Below are 27,957 nucleotides of genomic sequence, written 5' to 3'. Positions count from 1 at the left end.
TCTTCATTTGTTCTAGCATCAGTCTAAAATCTAAAATCTCATCTAAATACCATCTAAATCAGATATTGATTAGACTCAAGATATGATTCATCCTGAGACAAATTCCTCTCTAGCTGTGAACCTGTGAAACCAAATAAATCATGTGTTTCTAAAATACAGTGGTGGGTCAGGCGTGGGATAGACATTTCCATTAAAAAAAAAAAGTCCAAACTATAAGGCAAAATCCATGAGATCTCCAGGTTTGAGAATAATCCTCTTTGGCCTGATTCACTGCCCTCCAGGCCACTGGAGCAGGGGGCCCCCTTTCTGTGCACACTGGGACAGAAGTCCTGCCCCTATATTTGCAGGGCAGGTGTTGGGCCCCCAAGCCTCTGGGAGGTCCTACCCCCAACACTTTGAGGTATTGTGAGGATAAGTGAGATAATATATGAAAATACTCCTCATGCAATAAGTACTCAGTGGGTGTTGTTTCCCTCCTTCCTGACTTTTGATCTTGAGAAGGGGTACCTCAGATAGGAGGAAGGTGACTGCTGCCCCTGAATTGCAGGTACTCCTTCTTGCACTCTTCCTCCCTGAGGTAGGGAAGCAACTCTAGGTGTTTGGTGCTGTGGCAACATTATGACCTTGAGACTGGTGAGCAGTTTAGTTCTAACTTGATCCTGAGCTACAGCTACTAAGCATACACCCATCACAGGCACTTAATTTAGCACATATTTCAGTGTTCTTCAGAAAGCTTGAAAGGGACCTTGGCGATTGTGAGTCTGTCCTCTGAAATCTGCAAGGTGGAGACAGGACCAGAGATGCACCTTGAGCTTCCTTAGCTCACATAGTCAATCATGGGTCATAGAAACCAGCCACACACACCTGGACGCTCAGCCCCAAGTTCCTGGGCTACCTCTGAAGACTGTCTCCAAAGAGGGAAAGACCTCTAAGGGTCTGTGTGCAAATCAGTCGGACTACTTTAGATGAATTCTGTCCCTACTCTGACACCTCACCCAGAGTATAACCTCGGTCATGTTTGAGAAGTTCCAGGTCTGAGCAGTATCTCAGACCTCCCCACTTAAAAAACTTTGAGAAATCCAAACAGATTCCAACACAGGGGGAAAAGAGAAGCCATTTCCTTCTTATATCTTCTCAGTTCTTACATCTTCTGTCAAAGCCAACAGGTTGGTTTCATTTTAGTACCTTCTCTTGCTGTGTGTAGAGCCCAGGAGGCAGATGCCGGTTTATTTTATAACCTGTGCATTCCTTTGCTAAGCAGTGAACCCAGAGAGACTGCCTAGTTTAGAGGGCCATTTACCTAGGAACATGATACTTGAGTCTTAGCTTCTGGAAAGTGTGCTTGCTCAGTACACCTGAAAATTATGCTGAGTATCGCCAGATACACTCCTCTTGGTGAAATGCAAGTGTACATAGCTTGGTGATGTGGGAATCTCAAGCTAGAGTGAGGAAACTTTGTGCAGCTGTGCAAGGCTTCACAGCTATGTACCAGACATGGGTAACCAACACAAAAGAGTCACCATTCTGCTTCTTAGATGCTTGCTGAGTGGTTCTGATCCAAAATATTAATGCATACAAATTTAGGCTTTGAAAGAGGTGAGAAAATTGCCAAAGAGTTTCCACTGTATTTGAAACTTGACAAATTTTTTTTAAGATTTATTTTTTTAGAGTAGTTTTAGGTTCACAGTAAAATTAAAGGTTCTGAAGGTACAGAAAAAGGTACAGGGATTTTCCAGACCTTTGCCTCCACACATAAATACTGCACTCATCATTACCCAAAGTCTACAGCTTCCATTGGGGTTCACTCTTCATGGTGTACTTTCTGTGGATTTTGACAAATACATAATGAAATGCATCCATCCTTATAGCATCATACAAAGTATTTTCACTGTGCTAAAAATCCTCTGTACTCTGCCTATTCATTTTTCCCACCCCCAACCCTGGGTAACCATAGATCATTTTACCATCTCCATCATTTTGCCTTTTCCAGCATGTCATATTGTTGGAATCATACAGTATGTAGCCTTTTCAGAAAGAGTTCTTTTACTTCATAATGTGTATTTAAGGTGCCTCCATGTCTTTTCATGGCTTGATGGCTCTTTTCTTTTTAGCATGGAGTAATATTCTGTTGTCTAGATGTACCACCATTTATCTGTTCACCTACTAAAGGACATCCTAGTTGCTTCCAGGTTTTAGTAATTATGAATAATACTTCTGTAAAATCTGTGTGTAAGTTTTTGTATGGGCATATTTTCAACTCCTTTGGGTACGTACCAGGGAGTGTAATTGCTAGATTGAAACTGGATGATTTTAAAGAACTAGATGAAAGTGAACAAATAGAAATTGTTTTAGAAGTGGGAAATCATGCGACTCAAAGGAAATTAAAGCACCTATTCTTTTTTTTAAAACAGGGTTAATTATGATTTATTATGAAAGAAAGTGGGAAAAGGAAGTTTTGGTTGAATTTTTATTCACTAATAGATCTGATCAGGAAATAGGAATTCATATTTTTCAGTATAATTTTTTAGAAGAAACAAAACTGAGTTTAGAAAAAAAACAAGGTTTTTTTTGGTAAAATTAGTACAATTCAAAGTTTTTAATGTTTCCATTGAAAATTAAAACAAAAACATCTGAATTTAAAGTTAGCATCTATGTTTAGTTATAACACAGAGCAAGGATGTCAAAACTCTTGACTCTAAATTTTTACTGTGTTTTCTTTTATAGAGCTCATTGCCGCTGAGTTTTTCCATGAGTTTCAAACAGTGTGACAGTATTTTGGAAAGAAGATTATTTGTTTAAACTTTATAGACTGAGCTAAAAATAGAAAAAAACACTGCTTCTATTTTTGGAATGTCTTACCAGCTAAAAAGTGAACATGATTAGCGGATGTATTAAGCAAAATACTGAAAAGGAAACAGATATCCAAATAGTAAAATTTTAGTTTAGCTGGCTTAGAAATGTCATAAGCATTTTAATAAATTGGCTGATTTTTTAAATAGATAAATTTGTGTCATAAAGCAAATTTCTGTTTTAACAAGAACTCTGAATTTGAAGGAAAAAAGTCATCCTGAAATTGATTTACTTTATTCTTGAGGGTGTTTGTTACTGTGTGCCCTCTAGAGTTATAAGTTCAATGACTCCCTTTCTACCCTGCAGAGTCTTAGTATTTCTAGTTGGACTGCAGCTAGCTTTTAATTTTGCAAAGCTTTTGGGTAGATGTACTAAAGGTAGCTGGAGCCACTAAAAATGTTTTCATTAAATCTGTTTGCTGTTATTCTGGCTAACAAGAAACTATAACTTGACACACAAAATAAAAACATTAAATCAGAGACCTTAATTTAAACACTGATACAGATACATCAAAGGAGAACACTCCTTAGCTAATCACCTGAACGAACGTATTGTCTCTCTCCAAATAGGCCTTTACCAAGTTTATCCCTCCATGTTCCCCTGTACTTTCTTTTATTCACTCACCACTTTGTTGAGCATCACTTGCTCTGACGCTGGTCTTCAAGTACTTGGAATCACCCCTCATAGATTCCATTTTGAGCTTAGCATGAATGTGTGAGTACATGCGTATGTTTCAGAGAAAGCAAGAGAGGCAGACAGGTTAGGGTGCATGGGGAAGAGAAAAGGAGAGTAGTAGTTTGCATGAGTAGGATCCATTGCTTACGGAGGAATATCTGAACCATCTGAAAGTGTGAGAGGCTACTAATGTCTGTGCATTTCAAATCTCTGCCCAACTAGAATGATAGGAATTTACCAGAGAAACTTAGACAATTCATAGTGTGGCTTATAAAGAAACAAATGGAGCACAGTCATGCTGCTAGACATAGCAACTCATAAAAAGAGAGAGGAAAATCCTGAGAAAATCCTGGGAGGCCCACCCACCCCAGAATAGTTTTGGCTAACACACCATCTCCTTTTTGATCTCAGCTGTTTGCCCTGTCTATAAACCGGCCAGGAACTTGAGACCTCCTGCCCATCATTTCTGTTGAATTTCTACATTTATAACATCTCATACTGGGTTAGTCAGGCTTCTCTAGAGAAACAGAACCAATAAGATATATATATGGGTATCTATAAGAGAGAACATATATTATAGGAATTGGCTCATTTGGTTATAGAGGCTGAAAAGTCCCAGGATCTGCTGTCTGCAAGCTGGAGAACCAGGAAAGCTGGTGGTGTAACTCAGTACAAGGCCTGAAAATTGGGGGCGAATTGTGCAAGTCCTGGTCTGAGTCCAAAGGCCCAAGAACCAGAAGCACTAGTGTCTAAGGGCAGGAGATGATGGACGGCTCAGCTCAAGCCACAGGCAAGTTTGCCCTTCCTCTGCCTTTGTCTTCTATGGAGACCCTCAAGGATTCTATGAAGCCCATGCACATTGGCAAGGGTGCTCTTCTTTACTCAGTCTACTGATTCAAGTGCAAACCTCTTCTAGAGATACTCCCACAGACACACCCGGAAATAATGTTTTATAAGCTCTCTGGGCCGGTCAAGTCAGCACATAAAATTAACCAACACACATACTTATCATTAACCAACAGCAATCACTGCTACTACTGCTTGTATCATTTCCTGAGCACCTTCAAATGCAAGGATTCAGGCTCAGTCCTTTATATGCATCTCATTTAATCCTGAAACTAGTCCTTTGCAGTGTAGGCTCCATTAGGCTCATGAATTAGCTAAAGACTTTCATCTGCTATCACATAGAGAGATTTTAAAAATTGAGACATAATTCACACAGCACGAAGTTTGGGTTTTGAGTATATTCACAAAGTTGTCTCAACATGACCACTATCTAATTCTGACATATTTTCATCACCCCAGAATGGAACACTGTACTTGTTAGCAGTCATCCCTCATTTTTTCCCTTCCCCCAAACCATGGAAACCGTATGTCTACTTTCTGTTTCTATGGGTTTGCCTATTCTGGATATTTCTTGTAAATGGAACCATACAATATATAGTCTTTTGTGTCTGGCTTCTTTCACTTAGCATAATGTTTTCAAGATCCATTTACATTGTAGCATGCCTCAGTACTTCAGTATTTTTTACAACCAAATAATATCCCATTATCTGGGGACAGTATATTTTGTTTATACAGTATATTTTGTTTATATGTTGGTGGACATTTGCATTGTTTCCACTTTTTAGCTATTATAAGTAATGCTACCATGAACATTCCTGTACAGGGATTTTTAATGGACATCTGTGTACAAATTCATTCAGAGGGTATGTTTTTCTTGATTTTTCTGGACTTAATATCATCAGCACATATTTTTTCTGGAAACAAACTTTTATGCTGGTGAGGGATGACTGTGCACCCCAACCGATCACTTATTAAAATTATCTCTTTAAAATGTGAGCTCTGATTTCTGTCCTGTCTGGCCTAGGAAGGCTTGATTTCCAGAGATGAGTGCTAATCCTCCATGCTTTTGTCTAGCTGGACCTTCTTCCTGAGAGGCGCACTTCCTCATCATCATCTGTAAAAGTCCTGAAAGCTTCCAGCCAGGAAGCTGGTTCCTCCTTTGCGGCCTGAAGTTATCTTTTGTTCCTCTGGGAGCTCTGGGGAGTTTCACCTGGGCCTTTTCGGTGGCATTTTCCCACTGTTTTACCTGCCTGATCTCCCTTCCTATCCTTGATGCCCCTTGAGGTCAGGCTTCAGGTCTGATCACCATTGCTATTCCTGGTGGGGACACTTGTTACTTTATGTAACAGATGCTAATGAGTATTTGCAAACTGAATAAAATTCCTGATCAGTTGCTATGCTATTGTAATTTATAAGAAGAAATTAATATTAAGGCTTTGTCCTTCTGCCTGGTACAGAGCTCATAAAATCCTTGGAATTTCCTATGAGGAGAGCAAGAAAGGTGTCTTGTTCTGTCAGTCAAGTGACTTTGGAAAGACCCTTGGTCACCACAGTACGGAAGAATGGTTGCTGGGGTAACAGAATGTGTGACAACAGGGTTGGGAGAAACACATGCATTATAATTGGTGTCAGAACTGTAGCTGCCAACTACCAAATGATTCTGATTCACTTGAAGCCAAGTTGAATTTCCTTGTACTACAATGGCTCTATTTTTAATCAGATCTCTTGGTGGGGAGGAACAGGTTAGCAGAGAGAGGTCATGCTTTTGCATGCTCCTATCTCCCTGCCTTCCACCTTTGAGCTGGTGGAGAACAACCTGTCTGGCATCTCTTCCTGAATTCTCAGGAGGTTTTGCTGTCCTGACATCTCGCTCCACTTCAAAGGAGGAACTTGGCAGAAGATTAGGGCAGGAGTGTCAAAGTTTATTTGAGGGGTTATGGTCAGGCTTAGGAGGTGAGCAACTCTTTCAGCTCCTGGGTTCCCCCCAACCCCGCTCTTTTCAACTCCTCCCTTAATGTTTTAGGGAAACTGGGATGGTGAGAGATTGAATCACTCTTTTAAAGTTACTTAGAAAGATAACAGTCTTCGATTTTTCTGTAGATTCTATTTGTTAAGATCTCTGCAGCCTTATTTGGATAGCCTGTTGCTCTCCACAACGCTATATCATTTTTTAAAAAATGAGGCACTTAGAACTATGGAAGTTGTTCTCAATTCCTGCTGGCAATCAGAATCACTTGCTAGAATACATATGCATTTATTCCACCTGGCTGTTTCTGAGCTATAGCCTTTTATAATGAATTGGTGATCTAGCAACTAAAATAAACACACACATGTACACCCATCCTCCAAACTTTAAGTAAACCCAAAGAACAACACCAGTAATGACCTCTGGCTGAATTAATTCAGCTGTCATTTTGCTTGGCTGGATGTTTTAAAAATTGAGCATGCCTTCTCTATGATGCCAGTTCATTCATTCCTTAGTGTCTCTCACACCTTGCCCTCTTCCCACATTTATGTGACCTGCCTGCCCTTTGAGGACTGTGAGAATTTAACCCTGCTCCCAGAGCTGCCAAATCATCTGCCCTCCTTCCCTACCTAGCTTTCCTGGCACCGCAGGTTACTCTGATAGACTGTCAGGGCTGGGACTCAGCAGCCTCTTTGAGCAATGACTATTCTGTCTACAGAGGTTCTCAGTTCAGGCTGAAAGAGAACCACTGAGGAGATGTTAAAGATCATGATGCCTGATCTACATACTGTATATTCCCCCAGGCAAGGACTGTTTCTTGTCTTTCTTGATGGAACAGAGTATGGTATTTTAAGGAAAATTTTGGTTTATTTGAGTGTGGAATCAGTATGTTATCTGATGTTAACAGTTTCCCTTAATGAAACTCCAGATTATAACAGAGAAATTCTTTGTGAATTGTGACTAGCAAGCTACATGTTGGCAGTGAATTAAGATCTTTCAATATATTTCTTAAAATATTTGGTGTTAGAGCTCCACCCATTACTTTTACTAAGTCTAACCCAATGGAAAGCCCTTAAGTGCCCATGAAAGTAATGATTCTGTACAGTCCTGGATCGAGCAGGGAGACCTGGAGCAGAGGGAGACCTCTATGAGTCAACAAGATGTGTTAGCTTTAGGCAAATTCAAACCAGGTTCTGCACCAGCCTGTACCCTGATGTGTGTACATGGAGAACTGGATCCAGGTTTAAACAATGAGTTTCTTGTTATAACTGTTACCTCCAGAATTTGAACTGACTTCAAATTTTTTTTCCAGAAGTACCATTCTTATTCTCCTATATGTAACATATATATTTTTTTGCCTCCCGACTGGATCCAAGTGGCAGAAAATTTATCTCAGTAAGTTAGAGGTAATTCAGTTTTCTTTACTCAGTGTCAGAGTTCCCTCACCCTCTCCCCAGAGTTGCTTCTAAGTGTTGGGCATTTTCACAGAGCTCAGTCTGGGGATGGAGTAAGGGAGTGTGATGATGTTTATCACTGCCCCAGCTTATCCCTCCTGGTCCCAAATGCCCATTCACTGTTACCAAAACCACTTTGTTGCTTAGGAACTCTCCAGGTCACTCTCTCGCTGAGTGAGTTCACACCATTTCAAGGGCACAGGCCAATTTTAGCTGTTGTCTCAAAGGGCTATTATTGGTCAGTTAACTTATTTTAAGACTCATGTCAATGAATCTCATATACTAATACAGCTCAAACTTTAATGTGCACCCTAGCTACCTGGAACCATGGTAAAATGAGGGTTCTGGCTTAGAAGGTCTGGATTAGGGCAAAGCCTGAGGTTTTGCATTTCTAATGAATTGCAGGTAATGCTGAAGCTGCTGGTCCCTTGAGTAGCAATACTGTCTAGGCCAGAAGGGCTCTCACTTTAACCGAGGTCTCAGCCTCCCTCTCTTCTACGCACTTGGGGAAGTGATTTGGAGACAGGGGAAGATTTGGTTAAATGGCTGCAAATGCACTCCCTATCTACAAGTCTTAATTTCTTCAGGGAACATCACTGCTTAAAAGAATGAAAGAACAGCACTTCTTTTAAGATGCTCCTAAGGTTCTTTTCAATTACCCAAGTAGGATCTGTTGGAATCACATTCCCCTTGACTTTCCCCATGCCTTTATTGTTTACCTTATTCATGCACCCTACCTGGATGAGAAACAAAAAATGACATCTCCTCCCTCCTCCATGATCCTCTCCTTTTGGTATTCATGCCCTCGTGTAATCCCTTCCCCTAGAGTGTTGACTAAAGTTGCTCAGTTAACAGAATCCAGTAGAAGTTTGAGGATGTCATTCCCGAGATTAGTTTATAAAATGACCGACTTCCTTCTTGGACAGGTACTCTTTCTGGGATCCCTTGTGCTGGGGGATGCAAGCTGCCACTTTGTGAGCAGTCTTATGGACCTCACCATGTAGCTAGAAACTGAGGCCTGAGTGCAGCAGCTTGCAGGGAACTGAATCCTAGGAACAGCTATGTGAGTGAGCCTGGAAGTGGATCTTTCAGTTCCGTCCAGTTTTGAGATGATGACTGCAGCCCCCACTAACAGCTTGAATGCAAACTCAAGACAGAACTTGAGCTGGAGGCGACCAGCTGAGATGTGCCTGGATTTCTGACCCACAGAAACTGCTTTAAGCCTTTCAGTTTTGGGGTAATTTATTTTACAGCAATTGATAATACGTCCACCTAACTCAGATGCCAGGCATTTGAAGAACATCATTAAAATGCGCTACTGGCCTATCATGAAGCAAATGCGCAATTAATATGACAAAAGAAGCGTTAGTTTTCGAACGAGTGGCTGACCTGAGGAACTCAGTGAGCGGCTGGAAATGACACACACATACATATGTACATATATACTAGACCTTTGGACCTTTTTTTTCAACGTGTAACTCTAGGGTGTCCGAGTTAGAAAAGTCAGCTTAACCTTTGCAACTATAAACTGACTACACTGTCTTGTCTTGCCTTGGGAGAGAAAGAAAACGCAGTGAAATCAACATTTCTCCCGTTGCTTAAGCCTCCCGGCTGGCAGGACCTAAAGGTTCTTTCCCCTCACCTCTTTTCTAGTCCCAACAGCTGAGTTTTCTCACTCCAAGGAAACTACCTTTGATTCTGTAAAGGTATTAGGGACTGGGGAAACACTAGACCTTTTTTTACCAGCAATCTCGAGCGTTTCGGAAGAAACCCCTGGAAAGCTGGGCGGGCTTTGTGTTCGCTCCAACTCTGGGACTTTTAAATCAAACTTCAGAGTGCAACTCCTAGTTTCCTGAAAGTCGTGCGAAACGGACCTTCCCAAAGCCTGGGAAGCCGCGTCGCTCGGCGTCAGGGTTCAGACTCCTCCCCCGCGAACCGCGCGGCCGGGGGCTTCCCGCAGGAGGGCGACCCCCGCGCGTCCCAGCTTCCCGCCGCGCGCCGAGGGGGCGGGGCCGGCCGCGCTCCCTCCCCGCCCCCGCTCCCCACACCCACTTCCCGTCCTCCGCCGGCCGCCTGCGGGCGCGACTTCTCCGGGCGGTGACGAACGGGGAGGAGTCCGCCGCCGCCGCCGCCGCCGCCGCCGCGGGGGAAGCCATGCCCCGGCCCCGCCGCGCCTCGACCCCGCCCCCGGCTGCCCGCTGTCTCCCGGGCCGGCGGCCGGAGTGAGCGGGAGCGACGGGCGAGGAGCCGCCGCCCGGCCCGCGATGTCACCATTGTTCAGCTGGGTGGCCAAGGTAGGCGGTGTCGGGCCAGCGCCCGTTACCGGGGCGGCAGCCCGGGAGCCGGCACCAGGGCCGCGGTTCTGGGAACACTGGGAACCATCCGGTCGTGAGGGCGGGGGGCGCCCGCGGCGGGGGCAAGGCCGGGCAGGGGGCGCCCTCAACCCGGGGAACGCGCCGGTGCGGCCCGGGTCGTCTGCCAGGTGGTTCTCATTCATTAGTCTTGGGTCCCCGTGGGCGAACGGGCACCGTGGCCTCACGCCCATTTCACTGGTGGGGAGAGTGAGGCAGGACGCCGCGCCCAGGTGTTCCCGCCTGCGCCCGGCTTCCCTGGCCGCGCAGCCCTCCGCACGCCGCGATTTGCCGCTCGGTGTTTTCCTGGCCGCGGGACCTGTGTGGCATCCTCCTGGGTACAGGTTTGGCTCGGTTGCCGGGATAGTGCGCTGAGGCTGCCACAGGCTGAGCTTGGTGCACACAGAGGGTGTCTGTCTTTTGTTTTAAACTCCCTTGTTTCAAAGGGCAGGTTTTGAGGTCTAAGTTTTAAAAGTTTTATTTTCAGAACACTGATCTCCTTAGAATGAGCGTTACAAATACAGGCCAGTTACATACAGTATTTCTAAAATGAAAGGGTTGGAGTAGATTGCTGCAGTACCAAGCAGCTTGACACAGTAATGGAATTATTTTTATACCCTCCCGGAGTAGCAGGTACCTGGGTGTTTTGAATGATGCATCGTTCCCAGCCTCTGAAGGCCAGCGGGTGAGAGGGGCGTCTTTCTCCCTCCCTTACGGACTCTTCCCTTCTTCCCTTTGCCAGCCCTGTAGCAGGGTTTGCTCCTGAGGGGGCTGAGTGATAAGGTCATGGGATACCCTTTAGCCATTTTGTGACCCTTTACAAATAATCATTAGATGGTGGTTTTGTCTTCAGTTGTGATGGAATGTTTTTGGAGTGCTTTTTTTATGTCCACTTTTAAAATGTCTATTTGTGAGGCACAAGGCTTCACCTCCTGTCACTTAAGTGGTAATAAAATGGAGACATAGAAACCAGGTAACGTTAGTTATTAGCAGGCACTATATCCTATTCTGTCTCGGAATCCTCACCAGAATCTACTTCCCAGCTGGTGGCAAAATGAAATGACTTTCAGAAAAGCTGTGAGTCCTTGTAGTTTTTGACTGAGCAATTGATAATGCCCAGATTTTCTGGGTTTGAAATGATAGCTAATTGGCTTTTATAAGTAATGGTAAATTTTAAATATGGTGTCATGTGGTTTAAAAAGTAATTAAAGGTGTGTTGTCTGATACATTTTACTACTCTTTCTAGTTGAGGATTTGCATCCATTTTTATATTGCTATGCTTTATAGGCCAAGGGCCTATAACGGGAGGAAAAAAGACTCATTTTTTAAATTCCAAAATCAATTAAGAAGCAAATCTAAAAAAAAAAACCCCAAAAACCTAGCTTATTGCAAGTACTGCTTTATAGTTTTATTTACTTTTCCAAAATTTTTCACTACAGAAGTTAAGTTGGACTTCTGTTTACGTTGGCCTGCCGAGGTGGCAGTGAAAACACCAGACTGAAGCATTATTTCCGAAAAATCATCAAGGACTTTAAATGAGGATTGTCAGCCTTCTCCGACTCGCAGTACTTTTAAAAGCTTATGTAGTTCTCAAATTTCTCAAGATCTGTGAACTGTATGTTGATACCTTGATCTAAATTCTGAATCATGTTATTCCAAAGTCAAACTACAGAACAACCACCAACTATGAAATGTATTTGGAGCAAATTTATCAATTAGTTGTCAGCATAATTTTGAAAATTGTAGTTATTTTACATTTCATTTCTTCTAGGTGGTATGCTATTAAAAATTGCATCCTGAAATAGATTTTTATAGGGAGTGTTCAGTGAGAGCTTTTAGAATGTTAAATCTTTCTTTGAAAGTCCATTTCTTGGTGTTACAGGTAAGAATGACTTTATGGAACCTACCTGATTTATGGTTCAGAGACAAGGCATTAAAAACACTTTGCATTATAAACTTGGGAGTGTTTTAAAAGCAGAAACAAGATGAGCAGATAATACACATAGTATATGTAATCCCAGAGTGCATTGATACTTGATGTTTCTTGACCCTTCAAGAACACACACACAAATTCATAGGAGCACACACTTCACACAAACACTTGCACATCTAATTACTTTTTTCTGTTTTGAACTTTGCAAACTGCAGCTCAATACCTGGTAGGGAACTTGATGTAGATGGATACCTGAGCAGGAAATTTTTCTTGGATGATGCATTAGAATTGTATAAATATTGAATATGTAAGAGTGAGCAATTTCAAGGTGTGGGAATAAGTCAAAACAGGGAAGAATTTATTTCAAGAGATTATCTGTTTAAAAAAAAATGCAGTTTTTTTGTTGTTAAACTGATCATGACCTGGATCATTAAGGCCAGTGTGCATTGTCTTGCCAATGGGGCCAGGTTTTATAAAGGTGTGATTTCTTGATTAGTCTTTCTCTGGGGACACTTGAGTTTTTATATTATAAGTAAAAACAAATTCTTAAGCTTTGTGATTTTCATACTAAATCCATAAATGTCCTCACAATCTGGCAGTTTTGAGTATGTCATTTGTTTCCATGCCTCCATGTATCAATTGGTGAAGAATATTGAACTGCCAGGTAACTGAATTTATTTTAGATGGGCACCTGCCTGTAAAGATAATAACTAAGATAATAGTATCTTAAGTTTGTGGCTTTTAAATATATATGTCAGTGTATCAGATAAAATGGGAAATGGGACCTAAATATATCCAAATTTTCTGTGTTCTCAAATCCCAGTGCAGTTTCATAAGTTTATACATTGTATTAAGTTATTTTCCAGTGCTCATGTATTTATTCAGCAGATATTTATTGGGTACCTTCTGTGTACCATGCCCTGTTCATACCCTTACTTATTTTTTAATGATGAAGGAGGAATTAGTTCACTTTGCACAATAGACTTATCCTTAAAAAGTGTGCATGCTGAAGCTTTGTAAGCCTGTATTTAAAAATGCTTTAGGGAAGCAATCCTTTTGTAAAACAAGCAGTCACTAATATTTTATGTGACCCAGGTTTTTCATATTTCGGCCTTGCCTAAAACAGGTTTATAGCCATTTAACAAATGTGTTCAACCCAGATATTTATTGAGCACCTATATGCCAGGTTTGTTTGAAGAACTGGAGATTTAGCAATGAACAAGGCAGATGAGCTCCCTGTTGTTACAGAGCCCAAATTCTAGGTAAGAAAGACAGGAAGCAAGCAAAAAGATAAACAAACTAATTTCAGGTGGTAGTAAGTGCTAGGAAGAAAAACAAACAAGGCGGTTTGATGGAGAGTACTAGGGGCTGGGTGGTATTCCACCTGAGTGGTCAGAAGGCACTAAGCCTGTTCTGGGCAGAGGGAACATCAGGGAGCGAGGGCTGCAGGCAGCGCCAGGTGAGCATGTGGAAAGCGGGTATAACTGGAGTACAGTGAGTTGGTGCGGAGAGGTGGGTCCTGAGTTGGGGACCTGTATCTGGACCAGGATTCCTGGGGTTCTGGGGGGTCAGTATGGGGCCTGGATTTGCTTTCAGGCACAGTGGGAAGCCATTAGAGCCAGGAAAAAGGAGTGGTGGCAGCTCTTGTATGCTTTGGTTGGAGGCGGAGGGACCACTTGGGGGCTGTTGTGGTTTGGGCAGGAGGTGGTATGTAGCTTGGACTTTGGTAGTAAGGAAGGGACACCAGTGGATGCATAATTGTTCTTTATCTTCTGAAATGATGTGGCCCAGTGGCTCTGCTATCTTGTTTGTCTGAGATTGGTGCAAGTAACTAACTGCCTTTCTTTTGAGTACAAACACAACGTGTCCTTTGGTTGGCTGCTTCTGACCCCTGCTTTCAGCACAGTTGTGTCCCATCCCTGGGCTTATTTACCTTTGAGGTTTCCTGCAGACTGGATCAGCCCACCTTGGGTGCCTTGGACCGCTGAACTTGGCCTCCTGTTCCCGAGTGTGGTAGCCTTCTGGTAAGGTGTGGCTCTGACTGTTGATAGTGTTTAGGCAGCAGAGTGGCTGTTTGCTTAGTCAGTCTGAAGTTGGTTTGCCCCAGATTAATATGATGAAGTATTTCAAAATATAAATTCAGTTCTTTTGTGGAATTATATTATTTTCAATCAGCAGATGTTTAAATTTAATAAAGAGGGATTAACTCCTTGTCATAGTCAGACATTCCCTAAATTTGAAATTTTGCTGCCTCTACCAGGAAAGCTGGTATAGTCTAACCAAGACTTCAGCAGAACTCCTTTGGGGCAGTTTTGTTTGGCAGTGGCTTTGGGAGCTATAATTGCTTCGAGTGACAGTAACTTGGGCACAGGTTGATTTTACTAAGAGAGAATGGAGAAAAGCAGAGATAGAAACCCCATCTAATACACACCAGGACACCAAGCCCAGAGCTGATCTCATAATGAGGAAAAAGGAAACTGTATTTTTTTCCTGTAGACAGATTCTTTAAACTGACCTTAACCTGTATGTGCCTCAGTCTTGGTCTTCTGTTTCTGACTGTCTAAATCCTTCCCATCTTCCCTGAAGCATCTCTGGTACTCATTCATTCATTGGATAAAAAGGAGCCCCTAAGATATTTCCTCTGCTCTGTAGGAGTTCTGGCAGGGGAGGATAGACCACTAGCCAGCTGGCTGTGCCATGGGAGGAGAGGATGTGGCTCCTGCCCTAGCCTGAAGGTGGCCAAGGAAGAATTAGCCAGGCAGGGGACGGTGCACCAGTCTGTTGGAGTAGAAAGTGCAGAAGACCTGGAGGTGTGGTGGAGGACCCTCAGTCACAGGTGCTGGTCAGGCTGGCAGGAGAATCTGCTGTAGAGAGTAATGGAGGGTAAGACTGGGCAGGTGGGCAGAGGCCACAGTTCTTATGGTATATAGACCCTTTCAGAGGAGCTGGCATTTTATCCTGGGGCAGTAGGGATGCTTTAGGGGACCAAAGCTTATCTTCCCCCAAACACTCGTAGCCGCAGAGTCCATTCTGTGTGATGCTTTGTGTGGTAGTTATTTGAATGTTGTAGCTCCTCTACTAGTCAGTAAACTCAATGAAAATGGGTGATGTTGTCTTATACCAGCACATAGAAATCACTTGGGCATCTTATTAAAATACAGCTCTGCTCTGCTGGATCTGGATGGAACCCAAGAGCCTGCATCTCCAACAGCTCCCAGGTGGTGCTGATGCTGTTCGTCTGGGGACCACACTTTGAGTCACAAGGTTCTTAATATGTGTGTTTTCTACATTCCTACCGTTAGAGGAGTTGCTCATAGTTTCAGGAACAAATGCCTTGATTGCAGATTAGTCCTTTGTATGTGGGAAGATTATACTGAAAATAATGTCCCATGAAAGAAAACTTGAAAAAAAAATTTCAATAATCTGGAAATTGGGTGTCTGGGGAATAGGAATAGAAGGAAAAATTTGCACTGCATGCTCTTGCACCCTCTTAAAACTTTCAATGTTTTACATGTTCAAAATCCAGTTTATTGAATTAAAAAAGACTTTGGCCTTTTCTGTTTTTCAGTATATTTAACTTTTCTCCAAATTCTAGTAGGATATTAGAATAGACTAGGAATCAGATTGCTATTGAAAATTAGATTCAGATTGCCCTTTTCTTTTTTTTTTTTTAAATAGACCTAATTTTTTTAGAGCAGTTTAAGGCTCAGAGCAAAATTGAGCAGAAGGCACACAGATTTCCCATATACCTTCTGTTCCCACATGTGCATAGCCTCCCCCATTATCAACATTCCTCAGCAACATCTAGAAAATGTTTGTTAACAGCTGATGAACCTGCCTTGACACATCATCACCCAGTCCATAGTTTACACTGGTTCATATTTGGTGTTGCACATTCTGTGTGTTTTGACATATGTATAACGGCATATATTTGTAGTATGCAGAATAGATTCACTGCCATAAAAATCTTCTGTGCTCTGCCTATTCATCTCTTCAACCCTTGGCAACCACTGATCTTTATAATTTTGCTTTTTCCAGAATGTCATCTAGTAGGAATAAAATAAGTATATATCTTTTCAGATCAGCTTTCTCTTAGTAATACACATTTTAAGTTTCTTCTGTGTTTTTTCATGGCTCAGTGGCTCATTTCTTTTTAGTTCTGGATAATATTCCATTATCAGGATGTACCTCAGGTAATCCATTCATCCACAGAAAGACGTCTTGGTTGCTTCCAAGTTTTGGCAAATATGAATAAAGCTGCTATAAACAGTATTGTGCAGGTTTTTGTGTGTACGTAAGTTTTCAGCTCCTTAGGGTAAACATCATATAGTAAGAATGTGTTCAGTTTTGTAAGAACCTGCCCAGCTGTCTTCCAGAGTGGCTATACCATTTTGATTCCCACTAGCAATGAATGCCGAGAGTTCCTGTTTCTCCACATCCTGTCCAGCATCTGGTGGTGTCATTGTGCTAGGTTGTGGGTATTCTGATAGGTGTGTAGTGGCAACTCATGTGTTGCTTTGCTTTAATTTGCATGTCCCTAATGGTATTTTAAAAAAAGAACTTTATTTGGCTATAGTTATGAATTTAAAGTTAAGTATCTTTAATTTTTCCATTATTTCTGTTTCTGATTTTGCTATTTGCAGTGATGAACCAGCAGTTCATACTATTTTGTTAGATTTATAACAAAGACGTGATAGAAGAGGATGTCCTTCGTTTTCATGTACTTTAGTACTTCATATTAATTTTTATGTCTCTCATGTATTATAATGGAATTAAACTCATAGGCCTTATTCACTTACTTTGGTTGAGCTTGGCCATTAACTTTGCTGAGCCTTTCTTTCTCAGCCTTAAAATTAATGTATTCTGTATTTATTTTTTAATAGATCCTGTTTTAAAATTGAGTAATGTCAGAATCTGTGCAGGAAATTGTGAAGACCGTCTGCAAATGTAAACTGTTTAAAACATAGTTAAATTTGCAGTTTAAGTCAGTGGTTTTTGGGCATGTGTGGTGGTAGGCATGGTGGACTCAGAGAATAGGCCAGAAGCCCAGCCTTTGAGCAGTTGCATTATAGCCGGGAGAAGTGCACCTTTGAAGATACTGTAAGGTGATGATACAGATGTATGTTCAGTAAATCACTCAGCTGGGGAGGGGGAAGACTTCTTAGAGATGAGAGCTGAGCTAAGTTTTAAAAGAAAGATGATTGAGTTGTAGGTCATCGATATGGGTGGATTATAAAAAAGAATAGTGAGGAAATAGTTACTGTAGTTTTACAGCATGTTTTGGAATTATTCAGGGTTGCTTTCCAGCTCTGTTTGCTTTGTTTTTGAGACCAGTGACACTTAACCTTGAGGAAGGGTCATCGCATCAAATATCCAGACACAAGGAGATGCAGAGTTAAGAAAGATGCTTTTCTTTTATCCCAGCACACCTTAGGACATGCATGTACCTATTAGTAATTGTACCTGGTGTGGTGGTTACTCTGGTGTAACCAGAATGTAATTCCTTAAGTCTTTTTTCTACATGAGGAATTTGGGAACCAAAGCAGTGAAGTAACTTAATTTGAGCAAGCTCCCACAGCTAGTTGTGACAGAACTTCAACCCAAGGTCTTGGACCCTAGATTTTGCACACCTTGTGAATGTTGCCCTGCTGATCTGTGTGTGCTTTTCTCTACAGTATTTTACTAAAATCAAAAGTATACAAGTCTATCAATGTGTTGTATTTCAGAATACCTTACTTAATCACTTGAGTGTGTCCATGTACATTTCAGAGTAAGCTAAGGTGCCTGTGAGGAAATGGGCAAAGAAAGGCAGCTTGAAGTTGAGCAGTCTGTTGGGGTAGGTGGAGAGCCTCTGACAGATGTCACAAACACTTGGCCCCACCAGTCGTGTGATCTGTGTGCAGGAAGAAACCAGGCCTGAGTATCTGAAGAGAGTGGAAGTTGCTGAAGCCCAGTGTGGTGACATAGCTTCCCAGTATTGAGCTCTGGTGACTTGCTGACTCAGGAGAGTTGGGGTAGGTGTGTATAATGGAACTTCTCCTCTAGCAAGGGAGATTCTGAGTGTGCTCAGAGAAATGTCATTTGTAAAGCAGATTTAACAGGAGGGAAAATTACATGTGCGTTAATACAGCCATGGAAAGGAAGAGGTGATTATGTTTTCGATCACTTAATATGTGCTAGCCATTGAGTTGGGAGCTGTCAACTTGTAAATAATTGTGGAGGTAGTGGTATTCCTCCCCCCACTATTTTTGGGAAAGGAGTATGAAGAAACTGAAGTTCACAGTAGTTAGGTAATTTGTCATAGCTGTTATGATTAAAGCTTGAATTGTCTGGCTTTAAATTCATGTTTTATCTGTTGTACCTATACTATCTCTGTAATAAAGGGATTATAAGATATGTTCAAGATACAAAACAAGGGTGGTCAGGACTTAAGAAAAATCTTATCTCACTAAGAAATTGAATTTTTTTCTCCCTTGGTGAGAGATGTAAACTATTCCTCTAACCCGCTTTTAAAAGTAGGTGTTTAATATTAAAGCTGTACAAAAAGTGGAACTAATATTTTTTTAAATGACAGAATTTCATGATGTCCATGAATAGGAAGGGAAGAAAACAGGAAATAAGAGAAAAATCACTGCAGGAAGATTGAAGATAGATCACGACTCAGGGGAGGTTAGAGGCAATGAAATGATACACTGAAAGAGGTCAGTTCTGAGGTGACCATAAATCTGAATTTTCTATATTTTCTTGTTGAGTTGTGAGTTTTGGAATATTATTGTCACTACCTATCTGATTTTCTTTTCAGAGCACCGTAGAACCATGTTTTGTAGTTACACAGCTTCTCTGGGAAGTTTGGTAATAGTCAGTTCAGAATAGGCTCTCCAGAGACGCCCAGCACTGGGGCCATTCTCTCTAGCCTATGACAGTACACGAGATGGGAAGTTAACCAGCTTGGGTGGAGGCCTAGGTTCTCCCTGAGTTTGCCATTTAGCCGTGGCCAGATGCCGTGGGAATGATGATAACTGCATTGCATCATAGGCCTGCTTGGTCCAGATGAGATGATGTAAGTGATGCACACACAGCACTCTAGGATGAGCTTATCTAGGCAATGGGGTGGGCGTAGCTATATATTTCCATTAGATTTCTTGACTTATACTTCCCTGGTCCTCAGTCCTTGATCTGTAAAATGAGGTCATCATGTTGAATGATCACTTTGATTGTTCTCAGTTTGGAATCTATGTCTGTATCACTGCAAGTCAGGTCAGTCATCTTAGATTGTCCACCTTTCATAAGGAAGAGGGACCCCTGGAGCCATCGGCCTAGGACACATCCCTTCTCCACTCGTTACTGGGGGAGGTATGATCCGGGACAAGGTCATGAATGTGTTCACCCACAGAATGGGATAATATTCATCTTCCAGGCCGTGGAGGATTTCTTCACAAAATATACTTAGAACATTGCTGGGCTCACATTAGCACTTAGTAAAGGGAAGCAATCGCCGCCATCATTGAATTTTGGGGTGGAGAAGACTTTTGTAGTTGCTTCTGTTCCCATTTTTTAAAGACGAAACATGAGCCCCAGACGTGAGGTAGCTTTGTCAAAGTCATAGCTAAGATCGAGGTGTTAACAACCTGACTCTTAGTCCAGAGGTTTTTGAATCACCCTGTACTCACTATGATATTTTGGAGGTTTGTTTTTTCATGTGCTGCATGAAGAAAACATAAGCCCTGGTTCCATAGCACAGAGCAAGAGCAAATGCTTTTGTCGGGGCACCAGTAATTTAGATCAGATAAGGGGAAAATAGGGCTGAGAGAATTCCCTGGGCCTCTGACACCAGCATCCTGTGTGACCTTGCCCAGGGTCACAAACTCTGCCTTGATTTCCCCTTCCCTAGCATAGGGGTAGGCAGTGGCTGCTCATTTGTTTCTGAAGTCCTTTTCATGTCTCAAAATACTGTGAAGAATTTCTTCATGGCCAGGGCTATTATAGTTCAGAAAATAGTGTGCCAACCAGAGACGTAGATTCTCCAATTTTGGAAAACTTTAAAAACAGGAAGGAAGTTTATTTGTTTAGTGGAGTTCATAATTGTAGACCATGGAAGGCAGAGAATTGGCCAAATGGTATTCTGTGGAAGTTCTTGTTACAGGGTGGACCCAAAGGAAATCAGTCATTAGGTGAAAATAAGCTGTAAGATCTTTGAGGCAGTATTTGCCCAGAGGCATTTGCACAGGCCTATTGTGATGGTTTCTATTGTGTCAGGCTTCTGGTTTTTTTACACACATAATTTATACACCAAAATTAAAATACTAGAGATTTAATTGTAGAATTTGACTTAAGCATGTGAGTAATGTGTTTGGCTCCTTGTGCATTCATTATTAATTATAGAATGAGTGCCAAATATTGCTCATGCTTCTATTATAGTCATAACTCTCTTATAGCTGTATTTCTGTGTTTCTAGGTGCATGGAAGGCATTCTCTTCCTACATTTAAAAATATAGGAAGGTAATACGTAGGGATTTATATTACCCTGGAGGTTCAGGGAAGGCAGCCCTTCAAGAGCCTGTCCCACCCGATATTAGTGCAGCTGTAAGAACATCATACCAGGGTTTGATTTTGTCAATTCTTTAGTGTCTAAACTAGCTGAGATTGTGATCTCTGGGTTTTTCCCCCAAGTAAGGAGCTCAGTGTTCCAGACCACCAGAGCATACAATTCTGTTTTAATTGTTTTGTTGTTGACACACACTGTTTAGGTAGTCCTGTAGTATTTTCAAATGTTCTCAGCCAATAAATCCAGCTTCTCCTTCCAGTCCATTGTTGACCACAGTACATTAACTGTGCATCTTCTCAGTGCCAGGCACTTGGGACAGAGATGCCAGCATGAGCAGAGTACAGTTCCTGCCCTCATGGAGAAGACAGGTTTTGGAAGGTGCTTACACATTAGTCTCGCAGTGAAAGGGGCTGAGGGAGATGTAAAACCTCTAAGTAGCATTTGGTATTCAGAGGTAATTAAGTTGCAAATGCAGTAAATCCCACTTGACAATCTCCCAGTTGATTTTACTCAGGAAAGACTATGTACTTTAAGCTGAAATATTGTCAGAAACATTGTTTCCAGTTTGTGAGTCAGCATTGTGGTTTGGATATAGGTGTTAAAGGTCCACAGTGTCATGGGGCACCTCACTCTAGATTTTGAAGGTTCCTTAGGTCTAACAATTTTTTTGCTTTAATTGGGATTGAATAAACAGAGGCAGTGGAGACTGCCAGCCTCCTGTCTGTGGGGAGAGGGTAACTCTGCCCTCATGCCCTTCGTGCAGGTCCCAGGGTGGGCAGGTGTGCCCATGCCTTCATACCCACATGGTGCCTGATGTTGAACTAGGAAGTGCAAACCTGTAAGGCTTTGAGTCTAAGACACATCCCTCAGTCACTGGAAATGTGAGCACTGGCTGCTATGTTTTGTTTTTTAATTGACTGGGATTTGAGGATTTAGTCTAATAAGGAAACTTCAAACCAAAGACTACATTTCCTCCCAGTTAAAAGCAAATCTTGAGGACCTGTTGTGGTCTAAAAAGAGCCCTGAACGGGGACAGGAGGTTCTGTCAGATGCCAGTCATTCCAGCCCTCTGGGGCTCTGTTTCCTGACAAAATGAATACGTTGAGTGGTTCAAGGGCTCCATCCAGGGGGTAAGAAAGAACATGTGGATGGAATAAGCTGCATGAGCCAAGGCACAGAGGTGGAAATGTAAATGGGCAGGAGCCCAGGATATGTGAGAGTGGAGTGGCGTGACTACCCCTGCCCCTCTCGCCTCCCCAGTTGGTGAATAGGGAGCTCCAGGAAGAGACAGTTGGTGCCCCATCCTGGAGGGTCCTGAAGGTTGGGGTGTTGGTAGATTGGAGGGAAGCTCTGAAAGGTGTGTGACTGGTAGGCTGATACCATCAGAGCTGTGCTTCTGGAAGATCAGGCTGTTTGTGGAGAGTGGGATGGGTGGTGATATTTTCTGGGAAAGGCTGGGACATGGGTTGAAGGGTCTCGGCTCTTGTCTGGTTGAGTTAAGTACTGGCCTAGACCAGCACTTGAGGTTTTGGGCTTCTAGTGAGAGAATATACACTTTGATGGCTGATTGAACATGGAAAAAGGAGAGAGATGAGAGAAGCCACTTTCCAGTTTTCAAAACTAGTATCCAAAAGGCAGTTGGGAAACAAGGAGAGAGGAGGCCTGTTTTAGGGCAAAGATAATGAGTTTGATTTGGCTGTTTTAAGGTCAAGGTACCTGAGATCTGGGTTATTCTTGGGTGATTCATAGGTGATTGGAAATTCGAGTTAAGTTTGGGATAAATAATTCAGAGCTCAGATGGAGGTTAAGAAATCTTTGTTAGCTCTGGGGGAGTGAATGTTGGGAGTGAGGGGGAATGAGGGGGAGAGGAGGACAATAAAAGTGGGGGAGGAGAAGAGAGGGAGGGAAGAGGGTGGGGAAGGGGGAGAGGAGAGGAAGGGAGGGATGAAGAGGAGAGGAGAGCCTTAAAGAGGCTTCCCCAAGATGTCTGTGCAGTGGAAGTATATTTTACTAAACAAGTTCTAAAGGAGATAAGTACATTAATGAGTTCATTACCCTTTCCTCCCTTTAGGGTTTATCTTTATATTTTTATCCTTGTAAATCAAGATGCAATCTCGTTTGAAAATGCCATTCCCTTGGCATGGGAAAAATAGCGAAACTTTGAATACGTTCCCAGCAGTGGCTCTTGCGGTTGCAGCCAAGTCTTTATCTTTTATCAGTCTTGGTTTCGGTGTTGTTCTTTAGGAATGTTCCTGATTGTAAAATATTTGGTCTCATGAAGTTGAAATTAGAGCTTCCCCCACCCCCAACATAGCAAAGCCTGAGCACGGAGGGAGGGAACTCTGCCTTCAAACTTCTGCCTGGTGGGAGCTGCTGCTCAGGAAGCCCTTGAAGTTGGAGGCAGGGTCTCAGTGCCTGTCTTTAAATAAAGCCCTAGACTCGGGGATTGACAGTCTGACTTTGAGAAGCGTGGACATGCTCCCTCCATCTGCCGCTCAAACCTTCTCCTCAAGGGATGCTCAGCATTCCTCAAGAAGTCCTACCATTCTACATGGTTCTAACTGAAAGAAGGAGCTCTTGATTCCAGGCAGAATCCTTCTCACTTTGTGCCTCGCCTTCTTTCCTTCCACTTACGAGAGAGCTTCTGCCTCCAGACCCGCGACAGATGTGCAGAGGCACTGGCATGTTTCCTGTCTTCCCCATCCCGAGTGGAAAGCCCATATCTGCCCTGAGAGACGCAGTTCCTGGCGTTGTAGAAATCTTGTGACTTATCGCTCCTGCTTTTAAAGTCTCCTAAGACTGAAAATGGAACATCCTGTGTAGCTGATGGGCAAAAAGGATAAAGAGGCTGTGACCCCTCTCTTAATTTAAGGGCGACATTTCTCCGGATGCCATAGACTTTTTGTTCCTTGTCATTCTTTTGGTATCCAAGCCATTCTGCTGCTTATCCTGGGCTTATGGCCAACTAAAATCCTTAAATCTTTTTCACATGAACTTTTGGCAAGCTGGGTCTACCCCGTGAGTACTTACTTACCTGCTGAGGTTTTTGTTTTTTTTCTCTCTCTCTCTTTTTTGCAATTTACATATAGTACATATTTTACATAGGTCATCATGTTCCTGATTTGGAGATTTTTTTTTGTTTTTGTATTTTTCACTTTGTATTCTAATTTATTTTTATAGAATTGTAAGAGTTTTGAAACTGGAAGTGATTTTAAGAATCCTGCAGTTTAGTCCCTTCAGTGTGACATGGAAGTAAATGGCCTTGGAGGAATGGTTGGGTGCTAGAACAAGATCAGATCTTCTTTCTCACACAGTAAAAGTGTGGGCAGGTCAGGGAGGAGAACAAATGTTAGCTGAGAGCTAGGCACTGGTTATGAATTCAAATTTGGACAGCTTCATTATATGTATAATTTTATACTGTTGCATTTTTCCGTCTTGTGTATTTCTTTGATTTTCTTTATCTCTCAAAGCAGGAAGAAGGCGTATTTGCCACTTCTGATTTGGTGGTATCATGTACTAGGATACATCCATTCTGGGTTTTATAAACATTTATTGAAGTTACCATTTTATAACTTCTGAAGAAGCCAAGGAGCAGCAAATAGTGTTGTTACACTTGGTATTGCAGAAATTTTATAAAATACGCTAAGTGGAAAGTAGACCAGTTCTGAATAATATCCTTTCCTAGCCTGATTTGCCTATTGATCTAGGTTAAAGAAAAGGAATGTCTGCTTGGTGGGAATAATTTACCTTAAGAAAAGGACTGGATTTTATGAGAGGAAAGACTTGTTTGTACCACTGATGTGAATGAAGTTCAGGGTTCTTGAACATATATAATAGTTTTTATTAAAAAATGTAGTTAATGCTATAAAAGTTAGTATGGTATACTTAAAAACAGTAAATATTTGATCTGTTTATAGGATATACCAGAGACCATTTTGGTGACTGAGTTTTAAAGCATGCTTTATGAGTTTAAATTTGTAACACTCATTTGGAAATGACCAGAGATCTCATGAGTGATGGTGACAGGACTGTGACTGGGCTACTATGTATGTTTGCGTGGGTTGCACACTGCACAAAGGCACCCGGACAACAGTGTAAGCAGGGGCTGAGCTCCAGCCCACACTTGGCCGACCAAAGTTCACCACCCATTGGCTTTTGTCTGTGAGGTGGGAGAGGACAGAGATTTGGCTTTTAATAATTTGAGCAAAGGCACCATCTATGCAAAAGGTAGTACTGTGCTATAAATGATTTTTTACCTAAAAGATCAGTATTGTCAAGGTAGACACAATATGGAATAATTTGAATCAGTCATAGTCATTTTACTACAGTTCCTAGGAAGCAGCAAGAATATCTGATTAACAAGAATAAGTGGTTTATCTAAACTCAAGTTTGAACTGACAACTTAATAAAATATACCAGTTCTCACTGTTATTGTAATTTTGATTCAAGCTACAAGTTTTTGTCTTAAGTAATTATGTATGCATATGAAAGGATATTGTTTTACTGATTTTAGACTGACATCTGAAGTTTTCCTATAGACATTGAAGTTTATTTTTCAGGTTGTGTTTCATGACTTAAAGCTTTTTGTATATTGTGAAGCATTTGGGGGCACTTGGAAATGTATGCCAGTTCACTTGTACATCGAAATAATTTATCATATATTTAAAATGAAGATTTTTCCTCTTTCCAAATAATTTTGCCCCTAGACCTTACCTAATAGGCCTTTAGAATAGATAGCAACCTCTAAAATTTCTTAGTTTAAGAAAAATGTATTTTTTAAAAAAAATTAAAAAGAACCTTTTTTACATTATGAAAGGAATATATGAAAATTATAGAAAAAATATACACTGTTAAGCAATAAAACAAAACAAAAAGCTACAGCATTCCTGCTACTCAGAGATTACCTCAGGCCTTCCAGATCTTTGTTATTGATAAGCACTGTTAAATTGTGTCTCTTTTACTGTAAATAAGTAAAAGAAATAACAGCTCTTCACACACACTTAATTTTTTTAATTTGTCCCAATTTTTTGGCCAGAATGCTGATGTAGACTGGGAGTTGATGGGTGAGGGAATCATCCCCTGAGCCACCACCCACCCTGGGTTTTCTCTGCACAATTTCCAGTCTTTTTTTCAGGAATAAACGTCCTTGAAAAGAGAAGGAACACATATGAATGAGTACTGAATTGTGTGTGTTCAGATACCTGATTTTTTCTGTCTCAGTGGCTGGTTCTGCCATCTGTCTCCTTGCCTTTGACATCCCACCGGTTTCCAATTCTTGCTGGTTCCACCCTGTGGGTACTTTATTCCATCCTTATCACTCCATGTGTATCATCTCCACCCGAGCTGGGGTCCTCATTTCTTCCTTCCCAGTGGCTCATTGGTTGTGCCATCAGTTGCTTCAGCCTGAGTGAGGAGCAGGGCCAGGCACTGCTGAGGAGACATTCCCTGCCTCCAGGGGCTGGTCATGCCTGGGGGATGGAGGCAGGCAGCTGAGCCATTTTCACTCAGTATCCTGCCCACTGTCCTTTTCTGTTTGCCCGTCACACCATCCTCTCCACAGCCACTGTGTGATCTGCTAGGAATGGAAACTGGCCCAGCCTCACCTGTCTGTCTCAGGGTCTGCTGCTGGCCTTCGGCGCCTCCCTCCTCAACTCTCCTGACCAACGTCCAGTCCATGGAGGCTCAGCCCGGGGCTCCTCTGCTTTGGCCAGTGTTCTCTGACCTTCTTCTTCTGTCCTGCCCATCCCCCAGAACAGGCGGTGCCTCTTCTGTTCACCTGGTGAACTGAGGCTCCTGTTTGCCCCCATGGCCCCCACCACCTTGTTTTCTAAATAGTTTTACATCTCTGTCCTCACTCTTGGTGGTGCCCCTTCGTCTGCAATCTCAGTGCCTAGCACAGATCCTGATGCTAAAGAGTCTGCATTTCTGTGAAATGGAAATGTTTTTCTCAGAGGGTTGCTGCTAGGATACAGTGAGATAATCTATGTAAAGCAAGGTGTCTGGCACATGGCTGGCTTTGCTAAGTGGCGTTAGTGCCTGAGATATTAACTTAAACAACTAGATTCAAGTGAAGGTGTCAGAAGTTTAGCTTTTCCCCCTGACAGTGTATATTGGATTGTTTAAAATACTGGTGTCATACTTTCTCTACCTGACATTTGGTAAGATAAGAAAATAATTTTATTGTTTGTTTCTTTCATTTTAATTGTAGAGTTAATGTATAGTAGTTTGCTCCATTTTTCAAGTAAATACATTTAAATTGAGGTAAATTATCCACTTTACATTTTAAGGGGCAGAAACAGAAAACTGCCATTTATTTGCCTCTTACATTTAAGTATGTGTGTTTAGTGAACTCTGACCCAGACCTGCAGGATCCCCAGGAATAACTCACACAGTATCATACCCCCAGCCCAAAGTGTGGTGTGGGGCACAGACAGCATGGTGACCTGTATGAGGCAGATGACCAGGTGCCATGGGAACCTGGAAGAGGGAGTGGAGGAGATGTTTGAACTGGATACGAAAGAATCAGCAGATGCTACTGGACAGTCAATGGAAGAACATTCTAGAGTAAGGCTCCTCTGCAGTTACATGTGCACTGCATCCCAAATAACAAGTTTCTTGAAATGAGGATTCAAAGGTATTTATTTTGTCGTGTTTTTCCTCTTCTCCCATTGGCTGAGATAATAGAAAGTTGATACTTGAAAATAATTTTCCATCAGTTTGTATATTAGATTCAGTTGCCACATTCAAGGACTTACTAGACAGTAAATCACATCAGACTGAAATCTCATATTTGTAACATTTGAAGAGTTGTAATGTTTATATATTGATGGAAAATTCACATGATGTAGAAATTAATTCCATAACTCTAACTAATGGACACTTGAGTTCTGCTCAACTAGAATTTGCTTTCCATATTGGCTACATCGTGCCATTTTCATTTTTCTTTGTAGACTTTGGTGGTAATAGTTTCTGGCACCACTTTGGCTTTGTTGCATTACTCACGTGTACAGTATATACACACCACACCGTGGTCCCAAGAGAGACGACTGGTGGTGGTAGTTACCCTTGAGTTAGTTGTGGCTGCTTCCTCCCACCTCCCTGGGCTTCCTTTAATCCAAGGGTCCTGGGATCTGACTATGAAGTAGGGAGGATCCATGAGCTTGGATGGGTGAAAATCTTTATTTTTACCAACTTATGACTGAAATTTAATGCCTCTTCCATTATGAATGTAGGCAACAAGCCCCAGGAGTCCTGGTAGCTCCTAAGACAGTGACATCAATAAAATCAGTTATGTTCATAATGTGTTACAGTTGTTATATGCCTAAAAAATGTTCATC

General features: G+C 42.0%; 1 protein-coding gene across 10 annotated transcripts in view; it reads left to right on the top strand.

Annotated features, from left to right (window-relative positions):
- The window catches only part of TBC1D1 (TBC1 domain family member 1), a 213,526-nt gene that overhangs the window by 57,326 nt on the left and 128,243 nt on the right, over positions 1 to 27,957 (top strand). Inside the window, exon 1 of one of the 10 annotated variants that reach the window (XM_037002630.2) lies at positions 9,651 to 10,085. The exons of 8 other annotated variants lie outside the window; for them this stretch is intronic. In XM_037002630.2, the coding sequence (XP_036858525.2) occupies positions 10,056 to 10,085 (30 nt within the window). In that variant the 5' untranslated portion in view covers positions 9,651 to 10,055. Of the gene's footprint in view, positions 1 to 9,650; positions 10,086 to 27,957 lie in introns of those variants that run through there. One more of the 10 variants, XM_037002632.2, reaches the window with a different exon arrangement.

Source organism: Manis javanica, chromosome 5, assembly GCF_040802235.1.
Source record: "Manis javanica isolate MJ-LG chromosome 5, MJ_LKY, whole genome shotgun sequence".
NCBI lineage: Eukaryota > Metazoa > Chordata > Mammalia > Pholidota > Manidae > Manis > Manis javanica.
The sequence above is the reverse complement of the archived record's forward strand: the minus strand, read 5'-3'. Positions and strand labels throughout refer to the sequence as shown.